Below are 12,096 nucleotides of genomic sequence, written 5' to 3'. Positions count from 1 at the left end.
CTCTAACACTCTCGCGAAGAATAGACAAGCCGGACTCGATTTGGGCCGACGCCGAGTTGATTGTACGCTTGCCGTCATTTCAGGTCCCAGTACACGACGTGCAGTGGCGAGGGAGGTGCTCCAATCCGGTGAACAACTCGGAAGAAGTTCTCCCTGGCAGCGATGGTACGGCCGTGTGATTGAGACTGGCCTATCAACCTTGACCAATCCCTGTGATTCAACTTGTAAACCAGCATTAGGATCCATATCAAAATATATCCGACCTCCGACCTTTTCGACCATGTATAGAAAATAGTATGCAATACAAAAGTTGAGTGACCCTGTAAAAATATTCGTAAAAAGGTAAATACGTGTTTTGAAATTGATGGCACTGAGCCCACGTGCCCAGCGCAAATCCGTCGACGCGTGTCAGTGCCCGAGTGACCATCCTGGAGGATGAATTGAGGGAGGTGTGCCGAGCATCGGTGCACTGAAGAGGGTTGTCGCTGCCACGAAGAACTGTGGTTGGTTAATGCTCCCTCGGGCACTCCAACGAGTATACCCTGCGCTGAGTTGTACTAACCCCACCTTAGTAGCTCAGTGTAGAGCCCCCGAAAGGGATGGTCGTTGGGTCCGATTCCCACCTAAGGTATTTCTAATGTTCGACAGCATATTGGCCGGTGCAAGGCAGCGAGTGCGAGCCTATGTGTGGAAGTATGTGTCGATGTGTGACAGTATATGTGTTGCGTTGTGAAGCAGTGTGTGTGTGTGTGCACGTGTGTGAATGTGACAGCGCATGAACTAACGTGTATTATGCAATTTAAAGTGCTGGCGTATTTACCCACTAATCTGTTCCAATATGTTCTGCGTGTAACCAGGGGCAGGGTCTTGGATGGAAGGTGTCTGGAGAAGCTGTTCGTGGCGCCCAATATTTGTGTTGAGTGTTCCAGCACGATGAAGTATGCGTAGATGCTTGAGGGCGGCTCCGGATCCACGGGAGCTGATGTTGTGCTCACCAAGGAACGCGAGAACAGACTCCTCCGCGCGAGCTCCGAGCGACAGTACCTGATCGCGATAGTTCGGTGCAGTTGGATCAAGCACAAAGCCGTCCTCCAAGAATAGCTTCATGTACGCAACAAGTTGCTTGGCGTCGGACTTCTGCTGCTTCGAGATCGGTGCCCGCCACATCCGTGGTTCATGAGCGTACCACGCGTACCAGGTCGCGCGAAGGTGAGTCACTGCTGATCTGCGCTGTTTCTTCTTGACGTTACTGATGTCGCTTGTGTCGGTGTCTGGCTTGTGTCGTTTGCGTGTAGCATGGCTAGGATCGTTGTTTAGTTTAGCCTCGAGGGCATCCATGCGAGCATCTTGCCGCTTGATGTGCTGGATAAAATGATTAATGACAGCCGCTTGGTTGTCGATGATCGTCTGTTCTGCGCTTGGCTCCATCTGCTGCTTGGATACCACGGTCTGCTGTTGCTGGTGTGTGCTTTGTGACTTGGTGTCTTCACAGGTTAGCTCTGGGCTTGCAAGATGCGACGAACACGCCAGTATCTCAGAGAGCGAGCAGCCGGTGTCAGCTACACAGCCTTCAATGCGCTTAACAGCAGGTGCTTCAGCGTTCAAGTCTTTCAACAGCGGATAGTGCCGAAGCACACTCGAGGTAAGCACATCCAGAACTGCTTGATTCACGTTGTGTCGTGTGGTTTCGAGATGGTGACAGGTCGTGAACAGACGGCGCTGGAAGCTAGCGATCATAGCCCTAGTTTGTGTGTCGAACGTTGTCAAGTTTTGGAACGACACCTTTGCCTCAGCGCTGTATCTTGCTAACCTTGTGATCTTCCTTGCTGGTGTTGAAGATGTAGTTGAACCCCTTGTTTGTTGTGCTCATATTCCAGGCACCTCTGTCGAAAATCCACCTCCCCGCTCCCATTGGAATGCTGTGCACCGCCGCGTCTGAAGGAATGAGACGTCAGCGCAACCTTGACTCCTGCGGCTGCAGCAATTCGGTTCAGCAACCGGTTCACGTGGGAGTAGATGGTGGGCGTCGTCTCCGCCCCAGCAGTCGACGGTGCATCAAGACCTGTGGTGTCTGTAGGATGATTGAGGATCTCGAGCAGCGGGACATCTGGGGAAAGCGAGATCGCGGCTTGGCCAGGCAGCTCCGGCAGGTTGTCGATGACGTCAGGAGATGGAGCGGTCTGCATCATCAGGGCCAATCCTATCGCGAGCATTGGGCACGTCATTAAGTCCGTTCCGGGGAAGAGCGACGAGCCCTGCTCTTCGGCTGTCTTCATGCGAACGAAGCGCACGAAGAGCACATTTCCAGCGTCGATGGAGACATTGGGCTTGCGGAGGAGCGCGAGATCTGAAGCTCGCCCGAACAGGTGCCACAGCAGACACAGCAGCGCAGCATCTTGGTAGTCACTAGAGCAGCTTGCATGAACATACATGTACGTCAGCATTCGTTTCAAGTCAGCCTTTGTACATGGTGGTGCCTTGCTAATGAATCCGCCACCGTCACGTTTCATACAAAAATTGTCTAGAGTCTTCCCCATTTTGAGCAACCGTGCTTCCAGTGCAGCTCGGTGCTGTGGAAACTGATCCAACAGCCAAAGTTTAGCTTGCCGATAGTACTGCATCGAAGTGTTCCGTGATAGTGGCTTGCCTTTCTTACCCTCTATGAATGCAAGATGCATACCAAACTTGTCCATTACGGACACAAAGCACTTCCCACTCTCGTCACGCTCAATACACACACGTACATACTCCTCTGTCACACCCTCAGACTTTAAAAATCTCATGAATGCTGACACGGCAGTTGCCTTGGCACGCTTCGTGTTTCCAGAGGTTAGCTCCTCCAAACCCATCCTGCAGGTCGGATCGATGGCAAATATGCGAGTGATATGCTTTTGACTTGCCTTTTGAGAGACGATACACATATTTGATGACTGTTTCCGACCGAATACGTCGGAACGGCTGGCCTACAGGACTTGCCTTAAACGTGTCATGCTATTGGCCAAAATACGGGATCTAATATACAATGATTGGTTTAAATTGTACACCTTGGCTCCCATTGGCCTTTATGCTCAATACAAACTCAAAGTACAGTCGGATAGATTGTCATATTCAACCATAAGACTGGCATGACATCTCGACTGTCTCTCTCACTCGAGCCTTTGATCCATGGGCTGTAGACAGACAAAAATATTTGTTTGCACTTCAAACTTGCACACAACTCTCCAATCACTTCATTCTTGAAATGCGACCCTTGGTCGCAAGCGTGGCCTAAAACCCCGGCCAAAGCCGAAGCACAAACGGCGGAAACCGAAGAGTGGAAACTAAAGAGAGGTATAAAGAGAGGCATGCGATTGCATGAAAAATACGATTTAGGCCAACATGTAATATATACGAACGACCAAAACTACATCTCTTTTTGCTTTAATAAAATCTCCTTTTATATTAAACCCATGATATGAACGCGTTTTTAGCCTCTTGCATTTTCAGCACATGTGCTATAATAGTACTATTCCATGTAGGTAATCCAACAAATTTATTTCAGCTGTAATATAGCAGGCAAATCCACCAACCGCCCAAAGTGAATGTAAAGCTGCTAGCCCAGCGTAGTCTGGTAACAGTGCTTGTGATGGGAGCGAGTGGGAGTGGGAGTTGAAGTGATGGCTTGGTTCTCAACGACCGACGCGCTGCATCTCGTGCCAGAGCACCTAACTGTCGCATACAGCTACCTGCTGCGGTTGAGTGCGCTGCACTGCTGGACAGCGCCCATGTCCTGCGTGGTAACGACCCTGTGAGCGGCAGCACCTGCTCACACGCCTGCGCCCTTAGCAATGGCCTACGGCCATTAATGTGCGATGTCAGCGGCACGCTAAATACCTCATAGACATCTGGGTTACGGAAGCGGAGGTGGGAAAAGATTTAATTCCAGCATTTGCCGCCTGCTGCGCAGACACTCTACCTCCACTACTAAGCCCCTCTCCGGCATTCTACCAAAGCACATCGTGTTGAAATCATGCCCAACTAGATCTGCATCGACGAGTGAGCACTGCATACGAATTCCAAGTGTTCACACGTCGCATATGGATCCACGAAAGAGCACTTTCAAGTCTCGAAAAGCTCCAAACAACTCGCAGCAGCGTGGAACAAAAAAAAAGACCTTCTGGCCTGGAGGTCTCAAGGTGGATGCCGGTCAGTGCAAATCGAAGGTAAATTGTGTTTCAAGGATACTTAGTAATAGCTTCTTGATATGACCATGGCAGTCTCAATCTCGGGATATCCACCCGAAGGTCCCACAAACTAAAAAGCGGCTGCAACCTTTTTTAAGAAGTCATCATCTCCAAGATGGTCCGCTTAGTGCAGAGAAGGTTGTCCACTATCCAGCCCGTGTACGCAGCGGACTGGAGCATCGGCTGGAACCTCGGGCTAGTCACAGTCACAATCAGAGTCTTCTTACTTAGCGGCCCAGAGTTGCAGCTCTCAGCTTACAGCCCAATGGACTGCGCGAATACACAGCACGCTGCAAGACCAATAGTTCCCTCGTCCTCCATTGTGAATATGTATCATCTCTAGGCGATTCGACTCTTTTCTACCTCTACCTCTGAGGTAGAGAAGAAAACGCTGTTTTGCTTCGCGTCGTGCTTTTTCAGTGATTGTGAGGTCGTGGGGTAAGTAGACTTTTATTCATCGCATTCTCGGGGTGTGGAGTGGTGAGCCCCCACAAATCCACCAATGCGCACTCCCCATGCAGGTACTTGTCCTGACGATCTAGACAAGTTGTCCATCAGCGAGTTAGAGGCCGAGACTCTCGGCCGCACATCATCTTAGACAGCTCCCTGATTCCATCTGCCGTGCCCTTCGAACACGTGTGAGAGTCAACGCCCCATGAGCTTTATCACTAGACGATCTGCTCCAGCACTCATCAGCTCGGTTACACCTCCAATTCGTATTGAGTGCGTAGAATATAAACTCGGGTCAAGTTGGACTGCCGCAGCTACACGTTTCAGGATAGAACCTACTTCTTTTGCAGCGATTCCTCTGCTCGCTTTGGTTGACAAAACCGGTTGGTCCGGCCGGGTACCGAAAGGCCGAGCATCCTTTAAAATCCAGCGGGCCGCTTTCACGGGACACAAATCCTTGTCTTCTGAGCGACACTGATAGCGAAGTTCCTCTCGACCGAATGGATTGTTTTTGGCTCCAAGTAGACGAATGCCTACAACATCAGCTAGGCATGGTCGGACTTGCTTTCCCTGCTTGTTTTGAAAAATGGTTCGCCAAGTCGTAGCACATACCGGTACCGATAAACAGGTATTCGGGCCGCCTTAACAGAAAAAGAAGGCAAGCAACAGCCCGCCCCATATGCGTTGCCCTCGGGGATGCCGTACATCTATCCCTTGCAACACGGTACGGAGAAGCGCGGGTGTGACTGGGTGTTGTTTGACGACCGCATTCGTAAACCTGCGAATCCCGCGCAGTAAAATAGGTGACCCGCATTTACTCATGGGTCGTAGCCTGCCGTGTGTTTGTGGAACCATCTTACCGCGCACAGCTTACTGCAGATCGTTGAATACGTATTGCCGACTCGTGCCCGGTTCATGCCAAACCTCCACAAAAATACAGCAAACCAGCCTAATTGAGCAGCATTCTTGTCAATCTCGTCGCGAGACAGCCACAGGTTGTAGTCCATGAACGTGCACCACGTTTCCCACTTGCCCCAAGCCCGCCGATAGTGAACACGAGATGTGTATGCTAGAGCTCCTACTCGGAGCATTGCTCCCAGAGCCGCGAGAGTTCCCTTGGGCTGGATGGGATAGTGACCTGTGTCCATGAACAAGACAAGTTAGCAAATGTTGTAGCGAGATCTGCGGACTGTCACACCCTGCTTCCAGCATCTGCCATCGTGTTATCCACCCCAGGCACGTGAATTGCCGACGAGTAAAAATTGTACCGAACTTCGAGCAAGCAACCATTTGTAACAGCATTTGGGCGAAAGGATTTCAGCTACAGCGCCAATTTGTCCACGCTACAGCGGACGAGTTGTCAATCTGGAATTGAATGTGCGTTGGCTCATTCTCTCCAAATTTATTCCAGCGGAAAGACCACGCCACTGAGGCGAACACCGCACTCATGAGCTCCCGTACATTTATGCTGAGCTTGTCCGACTCGTCGGCGTTGAATCTTGCAATTTGTTGGCATTCTTCATCACCAAACTCCACTTGCAGAAATTCTTTGAAAGCTGACCACAACGCGCACAAACCTCGATCACTAGCATTCATCAGGATAAAATAGTCGGGAGCACGTAAATCAATGAATCGAGTGAGCGGTACCGAATTCAGGCGCCCTATCCTCTGGATTGCTGCAAACCAACGTAAGTCTTCTCGTACTTCACCAGAGATAACTATATCGTGGAACCGACTTGTTCGTCGAGATAGAGCCGCTTCCTGCTGGAAGAATGGTGTGGCAGCACGCACGCAGGTAGCCGCGTGTTGGAGACTTCCGAGGAGTTGGTTTAATTGTTTTCTGGAAGCCGAATTGGCTTTTTCCAACACGGCCACCCGCACCAGAGCCTTTGACATCTTTTCTGCAGGCATCGAAAGTATTAGTGCCCTCAAATCCCACTGCAGCCCCAGTTCACTGCCCTTCGTGAACCACGACTCGAACTTTTCTTCATTGCACGCGTGCGGCTCAAGAACATCAACCATAGCGGATTGTAGTGATGTAGTGGCCTCAGCGAGTCTTGAGCCAATGTTCGGCGCGATGCAGATGTGGTCATCACACCAGGCCTTTCTGTCAATTTGTTCCGAGCTGATAAAAGGTTGATCTGGCCATTGTGGAGAAGTATTTGAGTGAAGATGTATAATTGTGCCTCCTGCTGCCCGGTAATGGCGTGGGGAATCAGTCCAGCCGAATGGGCAGCACAAGTTGATCACCAGGATGTTCAGCTCACGAATTACTCCTGCGAATCGACCCGCCAACCTCGCAGCAAGAGGGATGTTCCAGAACGCCCCCGTAACATCTCCTGTAGCCATTTGAACAGTACCTGGATTAACCTCTTCGACTTGCAGCACCGCGGTCCCGTCGTCTTTTACGTCAATGTCGCAACTGACCTGGGTTTGATCATTCACGGAGGCACCGGTTGGGTATGATAGGTTATGTATCACCCTGGCATCGATCGTCAGGTCTTCGTTGCCCTTCGGAACCGCTCCAAAAGGATTGCACGTTATACTCTCCTACTTGCCCAGTAGACTTAAATCCAGAATCAAGTAGCGGTCGTCATTTGGCCTCTTCGAAGGCTTTTTATCACTGCATTGAAAGCTCGTGCAGCGGACCTGTGATTTGGCGGGGGCTTCTCCTGGAAAGGAAACGGTGACGCCCATGTCGGATTGACCCCGTTGGTCACAATGTCGCGCCACTCATTCTTGTAACGATATGATTGCCAGCTAGGAAGGTGATCAGGCACACTGAGCGCCTTGTTTGGACGAGGATCCTGTCTCGATTCGCCTCGAACAAGGCGAATAAACTCGGAAAGACTCGTTTTTGACCTTCGAATTAGCTCGCTGTACGCGAACTGCTTCGCGCGATCAATCTGGAAACGCTGTTTTCCATTCACGACTGAAAATGACGGGCTTGGTTTTGGTGGACATATCCCATGTTGGGCCAGTACCGCATGGAGCCCAGCTTGAGCTGTACGTTGATTTAGTGTCAGCAGCTTTTCCCTTATTCGCACCGTTAATGTGTATCGGCACTGCTGACCCTGTAGAAAAACGTGCAGATGTCGAGATCGTTCAGTCTTGCTGACCGTGCTTCTGCAAAATTTTGTCTGCGCCAACTTGAAGCATTGATCTTCGTTGGTATCTAGCGTCGGCGATGGAATTGGCCATTTACAACCTCTCCGCCTTTGACACGGTGCGACTTCACCCTGAGCATAGGCTAACTCCTTGTCGGGGTCTCTCACCCACTCGCGAATGGCTAGCAGGGGCACATCTTCCTCTCGATCGTGAATTGGCTTCATGCCGGCGACATCTACCGGCCTACGATTGACTTGCAGCCTACCCACTTGGCATGACCGTGAATTGGTTTCACGTCGAACTCTTCCGCCTGCCTGCGATGGGATTGCAGCGACTCAAATTGTACAGGATGTTGTTGTTGGCTATGGGCGGGTAGTTTTGATAGTTGGCTGGAAGCAGGTTCTGGTGGTGGTGGTTTTTGCGGAGGCCTGAAGAGGAACCCATCCAAATTCCCTTCATGGCGCCTTCACGAGGCGGAGCCACCACTTATGCCATCCTTGGCTGCGATCGATTTGCGTAACCCACCGTACATGTTTCGATGAACTTGGATACAATACCAGGTATCTTGAGGGGGTGAAAAATGACCTCGGTAGTCGAAGATGCAGAAGTCCCCTTCACCAGGACACCCGAGGGCCGATAAAATATTTCATGCACAGCTTCTTTCCTTGACTGCTGGGAAGAACAGCTACGACTTCGGGTGGGACTGGAATCATCCGAGCCTGTTGTTTTCCGCGTGCCTTACCAACCAGGCTTTGTTGACGAGGCTTGTAAGTCGGAGCCGGCTTCCTCGTTCCTGAATGTTTTAGGGCTGACTCCACTTGAAGACTGATTATCCGATGGACGATGCGAGCGTAAGACTCGTGGCTAAACTGAAAATGTGACTTGATCTCGACTGCTTCCTCACAGCTCCCACGCGCCAGGCAGGCTGGAAGACACTCAAAACGGCCATCGATCCACGAGATTAACTCTGGAACCGCCACTGCTCCCCGCATTGTCCTGATTTTCCTCACTGTGAGCAAAAACCGTCTGGCGGAGTCGAGTAGCTCGGCTACCAGCGATGTGTAGACATGCAACCGAAGATCGCTGTTGGCTGTGCTTGAACTGTGTCTTAGAGTCAGAGGGGAACCCAATGGCCAATGTGCTGAGGCTTCCTTTCGACAAGTTCGCCTGGCGAAACGCTAGCACCTGGTCGATGTCTCTTATTAATGCAGGGTCGTCCCCCACTCATCTGCGCAGCGTAAGCAGGCGTGAGTCGCCTGAACCTTGAGCGAGTCGAGATGGATCTTCACGCTTCCGTTTCTCGTTCTCCCGTCGAGAGCCCCTCTCCAACTCCGCTTCCGCGGGACCGACACCGTCTTCGGAGTCAAAAAGCTGGTCTAGTCTCTCGGCATATGTGCCGCTGTTCGTCGGTGGGCCGGGGTCGTCTGCAGTCGCTGTAGCTGCCAACTCAATAAGAGAATCCGGAACAATGACGCCCTGGGGGTCCCGCCTTTCCCATCACGATAGAAAACGAAATTCAAGATGTGCTCAATAGTCAGGTAGATCACACGGGTTCCGTCGACATCGAAACGGGGACCACTTGGCTCTCATCCGCCATGTTCATTGTTAACTTTCGCAGAACCGTCGCTGAGCTACCCCGGGCAGCTTGGCCGACCCCATTGAAGTAGTCATAAGCCGCATTGTGCAAGGCCCGCATCTCTGCTGGCATGATGCCTGCAGCCCCGCGCAAGTAGCAAGGTCGTAGTGCGTAGGTCTCAATTGCGAGATCTTGCAGATCTGCGTCGCTAAAGGCGAGTTCGACCGTTTCGTCTGCAAATGTGGCTTGCAGCGTCCCTGTGTTATTTAGGGATTTCCAAGAATAGCCGACGACCACCCCGTAGTCCAAGACCTTTGGCTTGCCGGACGCCACTCGCGCGATGCATAGGGCGCTTCCCACGTAAGTGCCGATGCCATTAAGCGCCTCTTCTTCAGAAAACGCTCTGAGCTCCACTTCGGTAACCTCCCTCTGGGTCGTACACGCGCTCAGCTCCTTCCACCGACAACTGGGCACGCGCTCCACTTGTTACGTTCCCGGTCGGGCGTCAAGCGTAGCCTCTCCGTAGGTGTAAACCCCCGTCTCGAGAGCTTCGGGCTTAAGTAGCGCGTAGCGCGTAGTTGTAGTCATGTTCGTGCTTGTCCGAGAAGCTGAGGCGAAAGGTTGGTGAGGCTTGGAGGTTCTCGAGAAGAAGACAAACCAAAACTGAGCTCAGCTGGGCTGCCAGCCTCTCTCCTTCCTATCCTAAGTAGTTTCATCCGTTTCAAGCGCCACTCCTCTCGATCAGAAAAGACAGCTTTCCTCTTTTAGCTGGTGACGTCTTCGACATCTTGGCCGGCGGAAGCCGAACAGCTCATTTTTCGGGCCATGATTGTTGTGCTGGAATATTCATCTCAATCTCCAGCTTAAACAGTTACCTAACAAGTTATGCACTTCCCGATTTCCTTTTCAAGAATCACAACTTCCTCTGTTGCACTGTCACGTCGCGAATGCTTCGTCTTTAACATCTCCCTGTGGATAAGGGCTTTCAAAATGAGCGCAAGAAGCCCTTTGTTCTAATGAGGTGGCTAGATCGCCATTCGTAGTTAGTAATATTATGGTTGACATGTGTGTCTCGCTGTACCAGCTCAATATACACATCTAAAAACTATATGTATAACCAAGATTGTGTGAGTACCATTTCAAGCAACAAGTGAAAACAACCTCTTATCAGTTGCTAGATGTGCCGTTACTATAGTTGCCGGTCCGTCGACCATTGCTATTCACTCCACCTCTTCGGGACCAGAGTGAGCGCTCACCATGTATCTTGATAAACATCGCTGAGGCCGCCGATGAAGCAACGAAGAAGCTCAGGTACTCAAATGATTTTGATCGACTGGCCACTCCTTTGAAGAGAAAGCCCCATGCGAGGCCACCCATGTTGCCCCCAGCTCCCACGATCCCCGAAGTCACGCCGGTGAATTCAGGACAGACGTATGGTACAATACCATACGTTGTTCCTGTGGATGCTTGAGCAAAGAAGCCGAAGACGACAAGGCACGGTATGCTCCAAGCCAACACACGAAGCTGACTGAAGAGATACAGGAACACAGCCTGGAAGGCCAAACACAGTAACTGGGTCGTGATGCGGCCTTTCATGTCGTAGTGCCGATTTGCAACATCGGACGCATATCCTCCAACAGCTCGCGCGAATATGCACATCAAGCCAAAGCAGGATGAAATAGCGCTGGCTTTGGTTTGGCTCAGTAGGCGACATTGATTTGCGCCGGAAGCCGCATCGCACCCAGCGATTTTGAAGTCTTCATAGTAGTATAGACTGAGCACATTGTGCACTTGTAGCTCGACACCGAAGCAACACGCGTACTGAAAGGCTAGAACCCAGACCACGGGTTGTTTAGCAACAGCAAGGAAGCCGTAGTACAGCTCCGACTTGGCTCGGTCGGCCATCACGTGATTACGCTTGAGGTCGACGTAGTTGCCTTGAGGACAGTCGTCCGAGAACAAGTACGTGCAAATTCCAATTGCTATCATCAGCATGGCAGGAAGCAGCAGCGCCATGCGCCACCCGTAGTTGTCCGAGATGGTGGCGTTGATGGTAATGAGGTCAAACACCAGCGGAGTCACCAGATACGCCACCCCCGCACCCAAGTTCCCCCAGCCACACGAGATGGCGTTGGCACTACCAACAACCTCGTGCGAGAACATGGTCGATGTCCAGTACGCAGTGGCCACAAACGTACACCCGACGAGACCGATGAAGAAGCGTGCGAACATGAGTCCCGTGTAGCTCGTTACAAGCGCTGCTGACGCAACGGGGACTGCTCCGACGACCAGAAGCACTGCTTGAACCGAGCGAGCGCCGTAGCGATCGCAGAGCGGACCGACAACGAGGCGGCCGATGATTGTACTGGCGAGCGACACGATGTTGGAGTTGGAAACCTGGTCTTCCGTGAGGTTCAACTGCTTCTTGATGGTCGGCATGATCGGTGGAATCGAGAACCAGCCGAAGAAGGCGATGAAGAACGACAACCACGAGTAGTGAAAGGCTCGCATGTGCGGTCGCGCAAAGCTGAGGAGCCGGATTTCGGTGGCTTTGTCGCCCTGGTGCGGGTCGGTGCAGATGTCGAAGGAGAATTGACGAGGTCGATTAGACTGCAGCACTGGAATCTGATGATATGGGTCGGTTGGCATTCCCTGGTACGAATTGGACTTGTGACCAGCGGCTCTCGGCATGCTTGTGGTCCCCAGATCAAGCGGTGGTCGCGGGATTTCGGCGATCAT

General features: G+C 51.7%; 1 protein-coding gene across 1 annotated transcript; it reads right to left on the bottom strand.

The window, feature by feature from the left end:
* Nucleotides 1-9,324: 9,324 nt before the first annotated feature.
* Nucleotides 9,325-12,096, bottom strand: KRP23_11180 (High affinity nitrate transporter 2.5; the record flags this gene model as incomplete). The annotated part of the gene is made up of 2 exons (XM_067881707.1): nt 9,325-9,614; nt 10,614-12,096. The coding sequence occupies 2 exons, from the start codon at nt 12,094-12,096 to the stop codon at nt 9,325-9,327; spliced, it is 1,773 nt and encodes a 590-aa protein (XP_067740992.1).

Source organism: Phytophthora ramorum (assembly GCF_020800215.1).
Source record: "Phytophthora ramorum isolate Pr-102 chromosome Unknown Phyram_PR-102_s0011, whole genome shotgun sequence".
NCBI classification, from domain to species: Eukaryota; Oomycota; class Peronosporomycetes; order Peronosporales; family Peronosporaceae; genus Phytophthora; species Phytophthora ramorum.
The sequence above is the reverse complement of the archived record's forward strand: the minus strand, read 5'-3'. Positions and strand labels throughout refer to the sequence as shown.